The sequence below is a fragment of the Camelus bactrianus genome, chromosome 6 (genome assembly GCF_048773025.1).
Source record: "Camelus bactrianus isolate YW-2024 breed Bactrian camel chromosome 6, ASM4877302v1, whole genome shotgun sequence".
NCBI lineage: Eukaryota > Metazoa > Chordata > Mammalia > Artiodactyla > Camelidae > Camelus > Camelus bactrianus.
In genome coordinates, this window is record NC_133544.1 from 79,845,806 (window position 1) to 79,866,567 (window position 20,762).

General features: G+C 33.9%; 1 protein-coding gene and 1 non-coding gene across 5 annotated transcripts in view; both read right to left on the minus strand.

Annotated features, from left to right (window-relative positions):
• Nucleotides 1-6,021: 6,021 nt before the first annotated feature.
• Nucleotides 6,022-20,762, minus strand: part of SPPL2A (signal peptide peptidase like 2A) — a 41,838-nt gene continuing 27,097 nt past the window's right edge. For all 4 annotated transcript variants that reach the window (XM_074366120.1, XM_074366121.1, XM_074366118.1 and 1 more), the window contains 4 exons: nucleotides 20,510-20,612; nucleotides 17,931-18,005; nucleotides 16,413-16,573; nucleotides 6,022-8,053 (listed from right to left, as the gene is read on the minus strand). In XM_074366120.1, the coding sequence (XP_074222221.1) occupies nucleotides 7,979-8,053; nucleotides 16,413-16,573; nucleotides 17,931-18,005; nucleotides 20,510-20,612 (414 nt within the window). In that variant the 3' untranslated portion in view covers nucleotides 6,022-7,978. The remainder of the gene's footprint in view (nucleotides 8,054-16,412; nucleotides 16,574-17,930; nucleotides 18,006-20,509; nucleotides 20,613-20,762) is intronic.
• Nucleotides 11,898-12,004, minus strand: LOC123619732 (U6 spliceosomal RNA). Its single transcript, XR_006728398.1, has one exon. It is a non-coding gene; the product is annotated as a U6 spliceosomal RNA (small nuclear RNA).

Sequence of the window (20,762 nt, forward strand, 5' to 3'; positions counted from 1 at the left end):
TCGTTTCCACTGGCACATCAATATTTTGGAGCAAATCCAAGTAGTAAGATGTATAAAAAGATAAGTCTGTTTAAACTTGATTATCTAGTTTGACACTTAAACTTTGATAATTATTCTGAATCGCTAAAAAAAAAAAAAAAGGTTTTATTTACATAGGATATTGGTAGCAATTGAAAAAAAAGGATCTCAAAAAAGATCTGACTTTCTGACACTGAATACCATTATTTCTACCACATACTAACATTGCTAACATATATCTCCCAATTTAATAGCAATTTATTAAGATTTTAACAATCTAAGGGTATCTAAAGTAGGTCCTAAAATGCAAGTTAAAATAGCATTAAAATTGAATTATGCTAAGTATATATGTATGTTTATGTGTATGATCATATTAAGTGAAGTAAGTCAGACAAAGACAAATATCATATGACATCACTTATATGTGGAATCTAAAAAAAGATACAAATTTTATTTATAAACCAGAAATAGACTCACAGACATAGGAAACAAACTATGGGTACCAAAGGGGAAGGCAAGGAGGGATAAATTAGAAGTTTTGGATTAACAGATACACACTGCTATACGTAAAATAGATACACACCGAGGACCTACTGTATAGCACAGGGAACTTATTCAATTTTTTGTAATAACATAATGGAAAAGAATCTGAAAAATGAAAATACATGTACGTGTGTATGTATAACTGAACTGCTTTGCTGTACACTTGAAACTAATATTGTAAATCAACTACTTCAATAAAAAATAAAATTAAAAAAAAAGAATACAACTTCCCATGCTCCCACCTATTACGTCTACCTCCCTATTTTGCATCCATACTCATATACTACCTATCTCCAGTTACTGGAGACAAACCCTCACTATTCCTATCTAATGCAAGCCCTTCAACTTGGGCACTAGATCCCATCACCCCTGGTCTACTTAAGGAAGTAAATTTAGTTAACTCTCCAATCTCTTTCCTACATCATCAAAATGTCTCCTTTTCCTGGAGCCCCATCAACATTCAAATATGCTGTTATTTCTTCCGCTGTCAAGACCCTCACCCTTATTCTAAATTGATTTATTGATCCTATTTTTTTCCTTCCTTTTATAATAGAACTCCATAAAGGAATTGTACTTGTTCTTTCCACATTTGTCTCTTCCCATTCCAAACAGTGATATCTAAACTGAGATTTGAAGGGTCTAGAGGGGATGGCTGGGTGTGGGACATGGGACTGTGCACAGAAGATCTTCCTAGGATGAGGAAAATAATGGGAGATTAAATTGGAAGGGAACCGGGATTAGACTAGTCACCAGACCTTAAAAAGCACATTAAGGAATTTAGACTATTCTTAGACAAATTTGGTGCTATTAAAGATTTTTTAACGCACTTAAATTGCATGATCAGATTTCTATTGTGGAAAGATCACTGGCTACAATGTGGAAGGGAGATTGATAGTGGAATTCGCATCTGGGAGACCAATTAAAAGTCTGTCACAGTACAGATGAATTAAATTGAGTTAGTGGTAGTAGGGATGGTGAGTACAAGGATTCTTTGAGAGACATTTGGAAGAGAGTATGGAGAGGACTTGGCAATCGTATTTGCCTCCTTTATTTCTCTGCACTGAAAGGGGCTGGAGTAGATTTTGTAGACAAAATAATACATGAGGCTTCAAATGAAAAGTGTTCTTAACACATATAATAAATTTTTGGGTGAAGCACTTTTTCACTTGTTAAAAAAAAACTTGCCATCCATAGCTAGCAGACCTTATTAATAGGTAACTATTAATTAAGATCCATTTGGTACCTTTCCCACTTATCTAGAGAAATGACCTTATGATCTAAATTGGAAAGTTGTTTTTAACAGAATGACATGCCAAACCAGATTTTCACTTTCAGCTAAGAGTAAGAACTATTTATTCATAAACTCCTAGAAGAGCTATTAAGAATTAGTGCCTTAAATAAAACAATGTCTAAAAAGGAAAAAAAATAGTGCCTTATTACAGTTTACAAAGCTCTCTCTCCAGAATTCTGCTAAGTATGGCTATTGCTGCCAAGTGCAAAGTGTCTTTTCTAAGAGCTCATATGCAGGTAGTTGAAATTTCCCAAATTTTTAGGAAGGACACTTTGTTATCATTAGTGTTTCTAGAATTGGTCATTATTTTCAATTGTGAATGCTCTTCAGTGATACATTATTTTTACTTTTGCTTTATTTTTTAACACATTTATTATGCTATGATTCCTGTACAGTAAACTACACAAATTTCAGATGTACAATTTGATGACTTTTGATAGATGTGTATACCAATGAAACCACCACCACAATCAAGATAGCTAATATTTCCATCACTCCCCAAGAGGTGCAAATTTCAAATCCCAATTTATCCCTTCGCATCCCTTTTCCCCTGATAACTGTAAGTTTGTTCTGTTTTGTAAATAGGTTCATTTGTGTCCTTTTTTTTTTTTAGATTCCATATTTAAGCGATATCGTATTTGTCTTACTTACTTCACTTAGAATGACAATCTCCAGGTCCATCTATGTTGCTGCAAATGGCATTATTTTATTCTTTTTATGGCTGAGTAGTATTCCATTGTGTGTGCATGTGTGCATGTATATATTCTTTATCCAGTCATCTGTCAATCAACATTTGGGTTGTTTCCATGTCTTGGCTTTTGTAAATAGTGCTGCTGTGAACATTGGGGTACATCTGTCTTTTTGAATTATGTTTTCTTCTGGATATTTGTCCAGGAGTAGGATTGCTGAACCATATGGTGTCTATTTTTAGTTTTTTGAGGAATGTCCATACTGTCTTCAGCAGTGGCTGCACCAGTTAACCTTCCTGCCTCCACACCCTCTCCAGCATTTGTCATTTGTGGACTCTTGAATGATGGCCATTCTGACTGGTGTGAGGTGGTAACTCATTGTAGTTTTGATTTGCATTTCTCTAACGATTAGTGATGTTGAGCATCTTTTCATGTGCTTCTTGGCAATCTGGATGTCTTCTTTGGAGAGATGACTATTTAGGTCTTCCGCCCATTTTTTGACTGGGTTGCTTTTTTTTTTTTATATTAAGCTGTATGAGCTGTTTGTGTATTTTGGAAATTAGTCCCTTGTTGGCTGCATCATTTGCAAATATCTTCTCCCATTCTGTAGGTTGTCTTTTCATTCTGTTGATGGTATCCCTAGCTGTGCAAAAGCTTTTAATTAGATCCCATTTGTTTTTTTGCTTTTATTTCCATTACTCTAGTTCAAACTTTTGCTTTATTTTTAATTTCTTGTGGGTCATTTGGGTAAGAGCCACAAGACATATAAACTTGAGAACTTCTGATCTAGAGTCTTCATGGGATTACAGAAATAATCTAATAAAATTTAGTCCTAGTCCTATTTTCTAGCAAAACAAAGTGAGTTTCAACTAATAAATACAATTTTTAGAGAACATAATTATATTTAAAGACAAAAAACTTGACGGTTAAATATTTCTCCCTTTACTCCCACTATACACAAGACTGTTTACAAGGTTTACTATCTAGAGAAAATGATATGAATAATTTGCTAGTTAGCCACCTGTTAGTATGAATACCTATTAAGAAAATAATTCAAAAGATTTTTATATTTTATTTTGAATCTTAATAAAAGCATAAGACAGAAGATGTAAAAGGTACAAGAGTATATAGCGAAAAGTAAGTCTCTTTCTCACTCCTGTGCTTTAGCAATCTTACTCCCTCTCTTCCTAGAGACAGCCACTCTTTCCAGTTTCTTGTGCATCTTTCCAGGCATATGGGCCTGTGGGATGAGACAAAGTTCCTCTGCAACAGGGCACAGAGGGACCAGGACTTCCTCAACATGTGGTCAAGATAAACATACTACAGATACATATCTGGGTCATCTACATCTGAGCTAAAAAGACAGTACAGTGGCAGCAAGGATCTTAGTAATGTGTGAGAACAACATCAGCAAAGCTGCAAATGCCAAGTGGTAGGGTAATTTCTTGGTTTAAAAAAAGTCTATACATACATTAACTCAATAAATATTTATTAAGGGCTATTATGAATCAATATAGATTTCCAGTAACTGACACTTACGGAATCTAGGTTTTATGGATAATTTATCAGAGCTAAAATAATTACACAATTTCCTAAGTGATTATTATCATTTGTACCTTATGTGAACATGATCTAGTAGACTTTTAGTTCATTTTCAATTATTTTTCACCATTCAAAATGAAACAAATTCAAATTTTATTTTAAAATAGAATTTATTGAATACCACAGTGCATTCAATACATTAAAAAATTGCTTTTCTTGTATTTGCACATAATAGTTTTAAAGCACTGCCAAATTAACACTTCAAAAATTTTTAATTTTAAATCATGTTCCATAAAAAAATAAAACCTAGTAGTGTTATAAAAGTACTAATTTACACTAGCACATCAAAGTGTTAAAAAAGAAGAATTCCACACTCAAACCTTCAATTATGAAGTAAAAATTCAATCATGTATTTTTAAAAAGGTTCTCATTTGAAAATGCAACAGAAGGTATAAAATAGGCAAAACCCATCTAGTTTACATTGACTTGTCCTACTGGGAAATTCTGCAGGCTAACCAGATAAATTTTAGATATATATATATATAAAAAATCTGTACTCCAAAGGAAAAGAAGTTGTTTACAATATTTTTCATGCGTAATCACAAAACACATGATGACATTAAATATTCTAGTTTTTTTTCTTTTAGTTGCCCCTTAATTGCCAATAATGTGGGACTACTGTAAAAATTTAGTTTAAAAAAATTTCCCCCAATGAACATTTTCATAGATTACAAAAGCTGTCCTCAAGTACAGAAATATTAAACAAGGAAATTTACATAGATAATCTTCACTGTAATATGGTGTATATATTACTTTTGTCAATTATTTTGTTTACTTTGAAAATTCAGTAATCCAAACCGTTAAGTACCTACACAATTTCTTTCAAATTTCAAAAGGTTGAGTAATTTGACTCAGATGTCTTGAATTTACAGAATATCTTTCTTCCAGGAAGCAGACAGTGATTTTTACACAGTACTTTGATTTCATTTTCATTACCCTTCCCTACCCTCTAGAATTACCTCTGAGGTAAATAAAGCACTGAAAATATAATTTTTTAACTATAAAATTGGTTATTTGGCATTATCTTGAATAAATTCAAATTTTCCTTGCTAATGGGAAAATATAAAGCCTTCTAAACTAGTTCAATCCACTATGAAAAGCAGTTCCTATTTTTGAACTCTCACAGGCTGAGATCAGGTTGAAATTTTAGAGGCCAAGCTTAAATAAATTAATTTGAATATTTTTTAGTCAAACATAAAAATAATTTTTGCTTATACCTAAGGTAGAGATTAAGAGCAAAGGAAAACTGGAAAGCTCATCAGTATTTACTATAAATGTAGCATTTTACCTATATTTCTATGAACATGTAAGTAAAATCAATGAATGCCAACAGCAGATGGGTTAAAATTTTCTTCTTTCAAAAGAGAAATAAATTGCTAAATCTACTAATAAGATATTGCTAATCTTAAAAAAAAAACTACAAGCTAGAAGAAAACAAAATGTATTAGAATATCAAAGTTTTTTTCCCCACAAACCTCATATTTATCCTTGCTAAACTAAACTGAAGTAAAAATCATCTATGTTTACAGTTTAAGATATTTAATGATTTCTGTTTGACAAGCTACAAAAATATTCATGGGGAATTTCTGAGAAGTAATTTTTTTTTGTAGTAAGTAGTCTAATATATCTTACTGATTTTAAGACATATTTAGGAAAAAACTCAAATTTCTCTTTCCCTTCAAGTTATTGGTGGTGGGAGGGCAAGAGAAGAAGAAATGATGCAGGCTTCTGAAGCCACATTTTCATCTCCCCTACCCTTTGTTCATGTTTTGATCCCTTAAATATTTTTCCACTTTATCACCATTTCTATAAATATTGTCAATTTAGTTGTTAGAAGGATTAAGTACAATATAAAGTTGACACTGAGGATGGAGAAACTTAAGGAATTTCATTTTTTATTTCTATTTAATCAGTAGGATTTAAATAGCAAACTAGAACAAGGTTTTACCTTCTTGATAACTAATGGTTGGATAACATATAATTTCTACAAAAAAACTAAGATTCCTGATTTCTAGATGTAAAATTGTAACATTCTTCATAAAATGTGGTTGAGGTTTTTGAATATCATAAAGCTGGGATGGGTGTACAGGTAATTTTACTTTAAAAAGCTGCATTTTGTGAACCATTTTATTGATATTATAAATGAAAATATAGTTGGAGCTTTAACATGGCACTTAATCTGTTCTCTCTACCAGAATCTGCCAAATAGATTAGATTCTTTGGAAAAAAATCAAACTTGATACTACGGAGGCAAAATTAAGGTGAACTCTTCCTTGTCAGATACTTACTTGTCATTGGCCATAAACCAAAGGGCCCATAAATGTATTAAGTGGAAAGAAGGGCTGACTGTCAAGGGAGCTTCTCTATCCGGAAATTACCCAGCAAGTTCATAATTAATCAAAAGGATCTAATTCCCTCAAATGGTAAATTTATTTAAAATGATCCATTTAAAAGGCATTAGTTTTAGCTTTTAATCAGTTAAACTAGACTTACAATGAAAAAAATCACAGATTTGTTCATATATCTTGTACATTATTTACAGAGAAATACAAAATCCTACTGTCTTTGCAATCACTTGTCATTTGGGAATTTTTTAGAGAAAAGTTTTTAAAATGGAAAGATAATTTGACCTCTGACTCCCAGGATAATGTTCAAGTCCACATCTGAGATTTAGCAAAGACTGAGAAAGATTTTTTTCAAGTTGGAAGGTCAGAGTGATTAATTAGTCCAACATACTCATTTTGCAGATAAGAAAACTGAAGTACAATTGTTTTGGGCTAATACAATTTACTCAAACTCTTGTAATTAAATTGAGACTAACACCCAGTGTCCTGTTTTTGTCTCCAATTCTTTCTTTGAAACACACTTTGCATATTAGTAAACCATCCTCCACCAAAATTTTAAAAGGTTAACAGTGGTTTCCTATGGGGTAAGGAGTGAGAATCTGGAAAAAAAAAAAAAAAGGTAGGAGAGGGGATTCTTAGGGATGTTAACACCCAAACAATGAGCCATATGCATATAATTTGGTAAGAAAAATAATTTTTATAAAATATCAAGCCTTAACAGCAGAACCAAACTTCAGAGATCAGAAATACCATAGTGAAATTGCATATTAATGTAGAAACTTAAGCTACATCTTCGAGGAAACAGCAGACCACTGAAAACTGTGGGTATCAGTTTTTGTGTACTTTCAATGACTACTTCTATATATTATGCTTCTCTGTATCTGGAAAAATATTCTAATATAATACATATTCAGTCTGAAGTGATTTAGGTTCTTGAGTTTAAAAAAGGATTGGGGAATTTTTTAAACTTATGCTATAAAAATACACATATATTCCCAAATTATATATTTCTAACCTCTGCAGTAATAAAAGATTCAAAATTTCATTGTTGAACTGCCTTCTAACATGGCCTTAAACAGTTATTTTTATAGAGCATAAAATCTGCATAATTCTTAACAGTAAAATCTGCTCAGAATCTCACTCTGACAGATACTTTTATCTATCATTAGAGTTGAAAAAAACAGATTTCAGTAAGAAAAGTACAGGGGTGGGTCAAGACTTTTTTTTTAGAAAAATATACTGTATATAATACATCTTGAAAATTACACAGACCATATGCTTTTATTTAATGTGAAGGCACAACTTTAACATAGTTAAAAGCAAATGTATTTTAATTATTTATGATGTAACTGTCAGTACCAGCTCTTAAAAATACATTATTTGCAAGCATATCATTGACATTTCTTTCAGATTGTCAATTCAAAAGTCAATTAAAAAAAAACTCTATTTGTAGAAAATCAATTGACACATTATTGCAGGCCCACATAATATTATTGCTGGACAATCTGTTCGCCAGCAGTCACAGGGTTTTCTTCATTTGTTGCAGAGTCCAGATGGTCCATCATCTAGGCACAGATAAAAAATGTTAGGAAATGCAAGTTTTCAACCTGCCCCCAATATTCACTAATTGGGCAAAAACATTCCCAGTTTTTAAAAAAAGACAGAGTACTCCATGGAACCAGGCATTCCTTTTGGAGCAACATCCATGCTCCTAAGGACATGCTCAGGGTGACAATGAATCTTTCAGGAAGACTAATCTTTTCACTCCAGGCCAATCTAATGAGTGCTTTCTCTGGATCTTCCACTATTTCCATCTTCCAATATGAATACTGCCCCTCATGGCAGTGGGAACTGTATTACAAGATATTCCTGATGCTTACTCCAGGACACTAATCCAAGGAGTGTCCACTCCTACAGGTGGAAAAACTAAAAATGGCTCCACAAATCACTGTGAGAATACTTGCTGGTTCAGGGACTGTGTAACCTGGCTGACACCTAGTCTTTTGGGGGGCGGGGCAGGTAACTAGGTTTGTTTGTTTGTTTGTTTATTAATGGAGGTACTGAACCCAGGACCTTGTGCATGCTAAGCATGTGCTCTGCCCCTAAGCTATAACCCTCCCCTCTTGGCTGGACACCTTGAGTTGGCCTTTGGATCATTTAACAATACCTGAAATTCTGAAAAGAGTGAATAACAAAAAAACTTCTACTAAAAACAAAGAAATGAAAGGTACTTAAAGATCAAGAATATATTTGTTATAGACTATTTTAGAGGAATTACTAGTTAAAACTGTTTTCAAATGATCACTTCAGCTCTTCTCATATTCCCATAATAATCTTTTCGTATTTGGGAATGAAGGAAGAATCCATTTAAATGTTTTCAGTGTTTTTACCCTGTTCTTCAGTTAAAACTCCTTAAAAGTAGAAAAAGTACTGAATGTTTTTTTGAAGATTGTTAAAGATTTTTAGATTAGTGATTAATTTTCAGTATTGTGATGTACTTTATTCCTTCTCCTTTATCAAAAAGTAGAAGACCAGCAAGATAAATGTTCTTATTTTTGTAAACTGATTCTAAAAGCTTTAGTGTTTTTGGATGAGGAAGCAGAGAGAGGAATATTAACCAAATGGGGTTTGTGGACTTGCCAGACAAAGAAGGATACAACATGAGCTGAGGCTTTCAGTTGACAACTCTCAAGTGATAGAGACTGCTTATAAAACCCAAACCTGCTTTAATTCAAAAAGATACATGCACCTCAATGTTCACAGCAGCACTATTTACAACAGCCAAGACATGGAAACAACCTAAATGTCCATCAACAGATGACTGCATAAAGAAGTTGTGGTATATTTATACAATGGAATACTACTCAGCTGTAAAAAAAGAATAAAATGCCATTTGCAGCAACATGGATGGACCTAGAGATCATCATTCTAAGTGAAGCAAGCCAGAAAGAGAAAGACAAATACTATATGATATCACTCATTTGTGGAATCTAAAAAGAAAAAGAAAAAAAAAGAAAACTATGAACTCATCTACAAAACAGAAACAGACTCACAGACATAATAAACAATCTTATGGTTACCCAGGAAAGGGGGTGGGAAGGGATAAATTTGGGAGTTTGAGATTTACAAATGTTAGGCGCTATATATAAAAATAGATTTAAAAAAATTTTCTCCTGTATAGCACAGGGAACTATGTTCAGTATCTTGTAATAACCTTTAATGAAAAAGAATATGAAAACAAATATATGTATGTATATGCATGACTGGGACATTGTGCTGTACACCAGAAACTGACACGTTGTAACTGACTGTACTTTGATTAAAACAAACCAAAAACATACCTAAAAAAACAACAACCTGCTGATACTCATTTGTACTCAAGTCCCCTAAACAATCAGTTTTTTTTTTAATTTTTAAAAATTAATTTAATTAAATTTATTTATTTGGTGTTTTTGGGGGGAGGATATCATTAGGTCTATTTATTTACTTATTTTTTGATGGAGGTACTGAGGATTGTACCCAGGACCTAGTACATGTTAAGCATGTGCTCCAACACTTGAGCTACACCCTCTACCCCTTAAAATTTTTAATTTTTTATACAAATTTTAAAGCTTACTTTCCATTTAAAGTTATTACAAAGTATTGGCTATATTCCTTACATTGTACAATATATTGTTGAGCCTATCTTACACCCAATAGTTTGTACTTCCCAGTCTCCAACTCCTGTATTTCTCCCTTTCCCCCTACCCCTGACCCTGCCCACTCCACTGGTAACCACTAACTTAAACAATCAGTTTTGAGGTCCTCTATTTGCCAAAGATACCCCCTAGATTAAGGTAGTTGAATGTTCATAGCACTTCTGGGGGTGGGGGGGATAAAAGCCAAATCAAGACACGTAACACGTAAGATGAAGATGTTGAAGAGCTGATTTTAGTTACAATTTAAATGGGGGAGGGAAAGGAAAGGCATGTTTAAGATATATTTAGGTCCCTTTTCTTCTAGCAATTTATACTCTCTGGGTGTAAGAGGTTGAAGCTGTGGGGAGAGAGAACTGCAGCCACATCAGAAGAATGGGTGGTGGGGAAACCCTCTTTCTTCCCCAAGACCTGCGATCCTGGCAACTGCAACCTAATGAAATAACAGCCTACATACTCTTAAGTTATAATGTGCTTCTTCTTTCCTAATCTTCTGGTGCCTCATTGGCACTGTAATCTAACCCCTAACTATAGAAATACATTAGTTAAAAAAAAACTTGCAAAATCAACTTACTGAGAGGTAACATCTCTACTTCATAATTACTTTTCTTTGCTGACTTTTCAATAAAACACAGAAACATACATAGGTTTTTTTTAAAATACAACAAACATTAACATAGATAATAAAATTAACTGGAAAAATTGGTACAAACTGTTTTTCATAGTATTTGTAAAAGGCAAGCTCAATTTGGAAAGATGTCCTCTGAAACTGGGTCAACTAACCTGGCATTTACTGATAGTTCTGAACCAATCTCCAAAAACAGTCTAATAAAATGCTCTTTAAGTGTGGTAACTGGAGTTGTTGATACTACAGCAGAGTTGTTCTAAGTATCTCTGTATTCTGACTTGTCAGTTACAGCTTGTGACTTCTAAAAATAATTAGAAGCACTAGTGACATTTAACAGAGACAAACTCACTGTTTACTGAATATTAACAAACTGAAAACTTACTTCCCACCCACAGTAAAACAGCCCATTTGGGGGTTGCTGCGTAAGTCTAACTCCACTGATTAAGGATTAGAAACAAAAAAAATTCCCCCAAAAGGAAGATTTCTATTAATTGTTCTATATGCCAAAGTAATCACGCCACTGCTTAATTTTTCTCTCTAGAGAAAAACCACCTTAACTTTCTCTACACTCATTACAAGCAAGATTTTGAGTAAAATCAAATAAATGAAACTGAATACTGTAGCTCTTGAAGCATTCCAGAAAAAGTTCATAAAAATATGGTGTATGTAGCTTTGAGCCAAAGAATATACAATTAAGATTTCCAAATTTGTATTATTTTAGTGAAATCTTATAGAAAAATTACTTCCTTTGATCAGAGAAATTCATGGAAGAGCTGAAAGACTCCAAAGAAAACACTAACGTATTCTATGAAGTCTCTGAGTTCCAGTAATAAATGAGGTATAATTTGCCCTCTGAAAACAGCATAAAAAGGATGTCCAGGCTACCCATGACTTTCATTTATTTATTTATTAAACTTTTAACTTTTTTAAAATTGAGTTATAGTCAGTTTACAATGTTGTGTCAATTTCTGGTGCACAGCACAATTTTTCAGTCATACATAAACATACATGTATTCATTTTCATATTCTTTTTCACTGTGAGCTACTATAAGATCTTGAATATATTTCCCTGTGCTATACAGTACAAAAAATACGGAATGCTTTATGAACTTGTGTGTCATCCTTGCACAGGGACCATGCTAATCTTCTCTGTATTGTTCCAATTTTAGTATATGTGCTGCCGAAGCAAGTACTACCCATGACTTTTAAAAACCTCCAGTGGAAAGTTCTGCTTTCCACTACCCTTACATTCAACTCCAATATCAGGCATCAGAATGAACCAAATGATAACAGCATAAATAAATGTGCTGTCACCCTAGATTCTAATTTGTATTACTTGTTTTATATTTGATTCTTTCAAAACAATAGCAAAACTTTTGGCACTTTGCAAAAACTGGTTATATGTAGACTGTAGAGATTCTAGTTTAATGTTTTAAAAGTGCCTCACTTTTACAATACCTTATAAAAATTTTGGTAATTTTATGAGGGCTGTTAAAACACAATCAGGAAGCTTAAACACACACACACAAAAGTGACTAAACATCAGTGGATTAAGGACTGAACATTATAATTGCTTTGCATGAAGAATTTCAGTAACAAAGACTGAGAATTTACAGTGTATAAAACACTGTGGGTTCCTAACACCTAGGAGCTAATACCTTAAGTGAGGAAGGTATACATAAATATCTACACTATAAGAAAGTTGTTAATAGGTATTTAAAGTACAAAATATAAAAAAAAAATATGGGAAAGATGAACCTAATTTCAACTGGAGAATTCTTGGATATCTGATTCAGGAAGGCAGATTTTGAGTTGGGAGTTATAGAAGGGGTATTCTGGAAACAGATAACGGAGGTAGTGGGAGAAGAGGGAAAGAATTACTACACAGCCAAAGAGATGAGCCAGTAACTGCCTGAGAGCTGTCTTCAGGGTTGATGCTCAGGCCTCTTGTTCACTGGGTCCATATCTAGTCTCCCTCTTTTTTATCAGGTTTGTTGAAGTTCCCTGTTTTAATTTCAAAATCTCTGCCTAGCCTTATCTGATTTTAACATCCACTTGCCTCACTCAGTCTTGGGCTAACCCACCACTATAGAATACGAATTCTCCTGCCTGCCTGAAGATGCAACCTCATCTTATGGACAAGGAGACAGAGCCTTCTCCTTGCCAGAGAAGTAACTTGCCAGAACTGATGCCAAAGCCTGTAATACACTGTCTCCCACAAATGACAACATTCAGGCTAAGTTAACTTGGACTTTAAAGGCTGGACAAAAGGAGTAAGAGATTTTCTTTTTTCATTAACAGAAGGCATCACAATCTATAATTTTTTAATGTCCATTCTTAATATTTTAAAATTTAGTGCACTATGGGAAGATTGACCATGTTTTAAAAAATCTTTTTTCTGAGGTTTGCGATGGCTATCAAAACCTTCTACAAATAACTTAAAGGAACCAGATTTAACAAAACCCAAACTTTTAATATCTAAACCAGGAAAATGGAAATCTAGTTAATGAATTGAAAAATAACCACCAAATCAACAAGTAAACCAAAACAAAACACCCAATTCCTACAAGTAATAATAGCAAATACGTTTACAGTGCTAACGATGTGCCAGGTACTATATTAAGCAATTTGCATATCCTGCAACAATCCTCTGAAGCAGGTTGATTATTATCCCATTTTACTCCGGAGGAAACCAAGGCACCAAGAAGCTAAGTAACTTGCCTAAGGTCACGTGGCTAATAATTAACAAAATCAGAATTCAAACTTAAACAGTCTGGCAGCAGACTCGGTGCTTTTTATTACTATGTGGTATTTTATATTCTGAATGTGTTTACTTAATAAAATTATGACACGATACTATAAAAGTGGGAAGTGTATAACCAAAACTGTCCTATCTTTTCAGACACTTTTAAATGTATTTTTCTACAGTCCACTGCCTTATTTAGCTTCTGTCATGTGGTCTGCTCTTTCAGGGCTATTTACTATGGCTTTGTGTCCAGCTGCAATGATCCTTTCCTTTACAGGCAGCTGCTATGAAGCAGAATCATCATTTTTTTCAGGATCATGATTTTAAAGAATGAAACATAGATGGACTAGGGCAGAGCATTTATTCACAGGGAATATAAATGCATCACTTCATTGAACTCCATCCTTACCTACCATCCCCTTTCTCCTCAATAAACATCATGGAGAGAGAAAGGAGAAAAAGTGTTATAATAAACCACCCACCCTTAAAGCTATGTTAAAGAGGAAGGAAAAAATTATAAGTAAAAGGAAAATGCAGGTGATGAAAATAATAACAAACATACTTCCTTCTGTAAGATAGTACCATGTGCTCTCACTAAACAATCTCAAATTTAAATTCTAATTTAAATAAAGACTTAATGCCAACTCTAAACAAAGTTTCCCTATGTTGGTTGTCTTCCTTGTCCTCATAATCAGTTAACAGGATAAATGCCCCTAAAAGTAGAGACCTCTTGGTCCCAGATCTGTTCTGAGTCTTTCCTTCTAATTCTACATTCTCACTTACGCATTGAGTATGCTAATGACACTTCCAAATTCCTGTCTCTAGCCAGGTCTGTCTCCTGCTATCAGGAGATGTTAATTCAACTGCCTATTATTTCTCTCTTCCTGGAGGTCCCATCGGTATTTTGAAATGTCCAGTGCTGAATTCATGTCCAACATTGACTCGGACTCCCCTTCCTTCTCCTCTCCCTGTGCTGAATCTATCACCAGATCGTATTAATTATGCCTCTAAATTTCTCTTGACTTTGCTCACCTCTCTCAATCTCACTACCGTGCTAACTCTGGCTACTATTGCTTCTAATTGTAATAGCTGCCTCAAGTTTTGCTCCCTCATTCAATCTATTTTCTAGATTTTTCTGAAAACCCTTAAATGGTCTCCAGTGCTCTTAGAATCCAAGCTCTTTAACATGGCTTACAAGACCCTACAGGCTCTTTCCCTTGCTTCCTTCTCCGGTTTTCACTTTCCACAGCTCCCCTACTCTTACTCAATATATATTAAACTTCATTTGGTTCCTGGAATGTGTCATGCTCTTCCTTCTGAGTTTCTGAAGTCATGGTTCTCTCATTATGGAACACATGGTTCAGTCTTAAAGTCCCAACGTAAATTTAACATTCTTTAAGAAGTCTTCTTTCCCCAAATCACCTTTGACTGTCTCGAACCCATAAGCACTGGGTGTCTGACTTCCAGCTTTCATGGCACCCTGCCGTAACCAATACATTTATCACACTTTATTGTTAGTGACTCTATCTGTATCCTCCACTAGACTCTAACTTTCAAGAGGCCGTTAGAGTAGGCCTGTTTCTAACTTGTTCATCTTTTATCAGCAACCCTAAAATAGTAACTGGCTCAGAACTGCTCAATAAACATTGCTAAATAAATACAAAACTTTTTAAAATTGATGACAAAGAGCACTTCTTGGGATGTGACTTTCAAAAACTAGTATTAGAGTGTGTGCTGTGGGACATACTTAAAAAAATCTATAAAATAAAAAACTCTGTGTGGGTATCCTATTCATGGAAAAGTTACAAGATATTTTACTAGTTTAGTCAAGGCCCTTGCGGCCATAAACTAATTCTATGTGTGTAAATACAAGTTGAGACAATGACACTGTGAGGTAGGAAAGGCAGGTATTATTATTTTATCCTAATCTCAAAGAAATTACAAGATTTACCCCAAAGAATTCTAGGTCAGTATTTTTTCCAATTATAGTAGTCTAACTTAATGTGTTAGTCACCTCTGGTTAAATAAAGATGACACTACAACCAACTACAAGATGGATATGAACTTTGAACTGTTTACTAACAGAATTGCAGCCATCCACCCAAAGTATCTCTGTTTTTGTTCATGTGACCGCTGACATGAATGCATGAGGGTGGATGATGGAGGGCAGTTTGCTATAACAGGGCAAAGCAGAGCTAACTGCCTCATGAAGGGATCAATGCCATGGCCCTGACCTCAGCAGGTTAGGGTTTCCCAACCCTTTTTCCATGCAAACAAACTTTACTGGAATACCGACAACATTTAGGAAAAGAAAGGTGTTTAACTTCACATGAAGACACAACTCAAACATGACAGATTCTGGCATCACGGTTTTCTCTGTTCTAGGAATTTTACAGAAAGGTCAGTCTTGACCTATTTAAATCTGAAATGAGTGTCCTCATTTCAGAGAGTTTATTTTTTATCTGTAAAACCTCAGGACTCTTCCTATAAATAGCTAATGTCAGTATCAACATTCAGTACTTAAATATAGAGTTTTATCTTTCATGAAGTCGACTTTTGTGTGGATTTTGAAAACTCATGGTGAAATGCTGTTTTGATTTTCCCTGATGCCCTCCCACTGCTTCTTGGTAGTTTTATCTTGAGTCACCAGAATTTTGGCATCAGATTGCAGTGGGGCTGAGAACTGATGACGCAGCAGATGAACAGTCAGAGGGTAGTAGTGGAAAACACTTAGGATATCCTGACAGATCCAAGGCAACTTTTGGCATGTAAAAGCTCTGATATATATAGGCAGTTCCCAGCCAAAGTTAGGCAGTGTCATAAGGTAACTTAGCAACCAAAATACATGCACATACCTGGTAGCCGCTACCTTTCCAGAACTTTTTCATTTCCTTACGTCTCCAAGCAACAACTGAGGCAGTAATAAGTGTGCAAGGTACTAAATAGAGGAGAGCAGGTTGCCCCTTTTTCATCAGCACCAGAACAACAAATGTAAGTATCATGCCAACAGCATAGGCTGCAAGAAGAATACCAAGTATCAGTCATTTCTACATGATGTCAAAGGTGGGTTTTAATTTCCTCACTGAAGTACTGGTTTTCAAATATTTCTGAGGATGTTTTTGCCCTGTGACTTCTTTTTCGTTATTTTCCCAGACGGTAGTTAGGAGAGACATTCCACAGAGCTTTTGAAAAATTTGGAAACTGGTTTGTATTTCAATTATAATTACCCTAATCATCAATCATTGATAAAGGTAATAATTCAAGAAAGTCTCAATCATCTGTCACTATTAAGGATGTGGAGTTGTTCCATATTTTAGATAACTAACATCTGTGCCTGTAGGTACTAAAGGTTGCTTTAAAAAATCTTCTTAATATTGATTATATACCTCCTGGTCTTCTTCAACAAAAAGTACATACCAAACATCATTTGATCTTTTACTAGTGACTCAGGGTCTCATTATGAACATAAGATCTCAGAGTACTGGAGTTAGAAGGGCCTTTACAGACAATGTAGTCCCCTTCTCATTTTACAGATGCGGCAGTGGAGGGCCAGCAAAGTTAAGGGAGTTGTCCAGAGTTACACAGCAGGACTGACAGTCCTATTATCTGTCTTTTCACTGAGTGTTCTTTTACTCTACCACACTGACTGGTGCCAGACTCTAATATGTTAATGTCTTTAGAGAGTACCAGACTTAATGGCCTCAGACTGCTTTTCTTATTTTATAATTTTTCCCCCTTTTACATCTTTTTACCTATTTAGCTGTTCTTTATTCCTGTTAGGGTAACTAGTTCTAGCAACACCCTTCTCTACTGCTAATGTATAGTTTTAATTTACTAGATTTAATTCTAGCAGAATTGAAAAATTTGCCAGAACAGTATCTGAATTGCTTTGCTGCAAGCCATTCACCAAAGAATTAAAGAATTTTGGTGTGTGAGCTTTGAGATATTTATTTGATATGTTCAAAAGTAGTATTTTTTGGCTTACTGTTGTTGGTAATTTAGAAATAAAGGGCTAAGTGACTAATTCTGCTGTCCCAGATGAGATGTTACTGTGTCATAAATTTATTATATTAATACACAATTATCATACAATATTTTTTAAAATCTAGCATAGTATAATTTATTGACTACTTATGTGTCATGTGCTCTAGTAAGCATTTTATATATAGAACCTAATGTTTTTCTTTTGCGTGTAATTTCCTTTTTAAACCTCAAAAACCTTGTGATATAGGTAATAAAGTATAATTATCTCTTTTTGATGGAAAAAGCATGTCCTATTAATTAATGGTGGAGCATTAGAATCCAGGACTCCTTATTTTCACACCTTTTTCTACAGACAACACAACTGACAAAATAAAAGAACAAAATTTTACCAATTGTGGAGGAAATATAGTATATAGAAGAACCATTCTGAACATCAAATCTTCTACAGTATGCAATCAACAGGCCTAAAAAAAAATATTGCACGTGATTTTCTTAAAATAACAGCAACACAGATTCAGCTGTTAACTAAGGCAACAGTACATGTTGTATTGTATTTAACCTTCATTTTTGCATCATGAGAATATTAAAGTACTTCAAAATCTGGTCACAACTTTATATGCTTTTTTTTTCCCCACTTAGTACCATATAATAAACATTTTGCCAAGCCATTAAACAGTCTTTAAAAACATGATTTTTATTAGCTGCTTAAGATTCCATGTCATGGAGAATTTTTAAAAAAATATTTCTGAGGTATCAGTTGTAATGTCTCCTCTTTCACTTATAATTTTATTGATTTGGGCCTTCTCTCTTTTTCTTGGTTAGTTTAGCTAAAGGTTGTCAATTTTGTTTATCTTTTTAAAGATCCAACTTTTAGTTTTGTTAACCTTTTCTATTATTTTCCTGTTCTGTATTTGATTTATCTGCTCTCATCGTTATTGTTTCCTTCCTTATGCTCACTTTGGGCTTAGTTTTTTCTTCTTTTTCTAGTTTCTGTAGGTGCAAAGTAAGGTTGTATGAGATCTTTCTATTTTCTTGAAATGCTTATCACTATAAATTTCCCTTTGTTAACCGCTTTTGTTGCTTCCCATAAGTTTTGAAATGTTGTGCTTCTCTTTTCATTTATCTCATATGTTTTCATTTTTCTTTTAATTTTTTCTTTGATCCATTAATTGTTTACAGTGTGTTAATTTCCATTTGTTTGTGAATTTTCCAGTTTTCCTCCTGTTATTGATTGCTCATTTCACGCCACTGTGTTCAGAAAATAGACTCAGTATGATTTCAATCTTTTTAAATTTGCTAAGATTTGTTTTGTGGCCTAACATATGATTTATCCTAGAAAACATTCCATGTGCACTTCAGAAATATGTGTATTCTGCTGTTATTGTATGAAATGTTCCGTATATATCTGTTAAAGTCCATTTGGTCTCTGTTGAGAAAACTTTTTAAATGTGTCATCAAAAAAATGTACTTAAGGAGTGTCAAGGAAGGTAACTTCAAATTGTGATCAAAGGAATCTCCCTTCCTAGTAAAATAAGATAATTTGGAATTTTAATACAAAGAGTTCAAATAACAATGAAACTTAAGTTCTCATTTGTAAGCATGCAAGTATGCAGAAACAACCCATTTTACTATCCATTTAAGAAATTTGTTGAACCTCTCCAAAGAAAAAATCTCAGATTGTATTTATTTAACACTGTTATGAAACAGTAAGAATGACATTTAACTGCTTAAAAATTATAAAATATTTTTACTATCTTTATAGATTTTTTCAATTAATTAGTTTTGGTTCCTACATAATTAATCAAGTAAGTTTCTTCGTAGTTTCTTATTATTTTGACTATATTTGCTGTTTAATCACATTTCCATATGTTAGAAACAGTGGTACAGCCCTATCTGCAAATCAGAATTTAGCTTTTAGAATTAAGTCACATATTGTCAAATATTTCTGTTAGCGACCTTTGGGGGAAGTATTTCTGTTAGCGTCCTTTGACATTTATTTTAAGAATGCAGTATTTACATACTATTTTTGCCAGTTCTGTGCTATGTGCTATATCCAAGCTTTTTATGGCACTTGGTGTGGAACTGGTAAAATAAGTTTAAAGATATTCAAGAAACCTTAAGGTTACTCAGTAAAATGCTTCCTCTACTTTATCAGTTATGTGGATGGAGACTCACTGAACTAAGAAAGCTGCTACACTGGACTTTGCCATCCAGCTTACCTGGCAACACTGCTTCTCTCTCTCTACCCAGCTTTACTATGTCAATGAAAGGGCTTTTTCAGAAGAGCCGGTACTCTATCCTACCATAGGCAGGCAGTACATAAGGAGACTGTAAGAAAAGCGAGGAAAGACAAACTCGGCCGACTAAAAAATATTATTAGTTACTTCTAAACTATATTATTCCTGGTCTGGAATTAAATTTATTCTACAGATAGCCCAATGAGGAAAATAATGCAGGACTGCAATAACTGTCAGAGGAGATGTGTTAGGAGAAGGTGATCTACTCCACCACACGCTGGGTTTTTTGTATCATAGGGCCCCAACAAGCTGGTGTTCCACTGTTTCTCCTCTTGATCATGCCTTGCTTAGTATTCCTGACCACTTTTCCTAGAATATAACTATTATTTTAAAATACAAATAATAGAAACTGCAATATATTAGGTATTACTAAATTCAACTTTTAAAAAGGGTTTTGTTACATACTTTCCTAGGGAAGAAGGTCAAACTAATCTGTTACTTCCTCTAAGACCCCTGTTGACCATGGGAGATATACTTTGGTTGCTACCACTTGGGCTTTATCTTCTACCACTCAGAACACTTTTCTTTGTCTTTGTCTCACATCCCAGCTCTTGCACAATAGCCAGAAATACTTAGTACAGAGTAGGGAACTTTTAACAAAGATACTATACATTTGACAATTTTAAACCATCATTATATTTTTACTCAAACTGTTACAAACAATTGCTTACCTGGTACAATGATGTCTCCAAAACCCAATATAGAAACTGGCATGAGGCACACACTCATTACTGAGAAATAGGCCAGCTTTGGTACCCTGATGACCACTGGTAACTGTAATTATAAAAAAAAAAAAAAAAAAAAGGAGGCCACCAATGAACCTGTTAGGCATCTTTACCCATATCCTTAGAAAGGAAAGAACCGATATTAGAGTTATTGTTTTAATGTTATAAAATCAACACTTTAGAAGAGCTTGAAATCAGA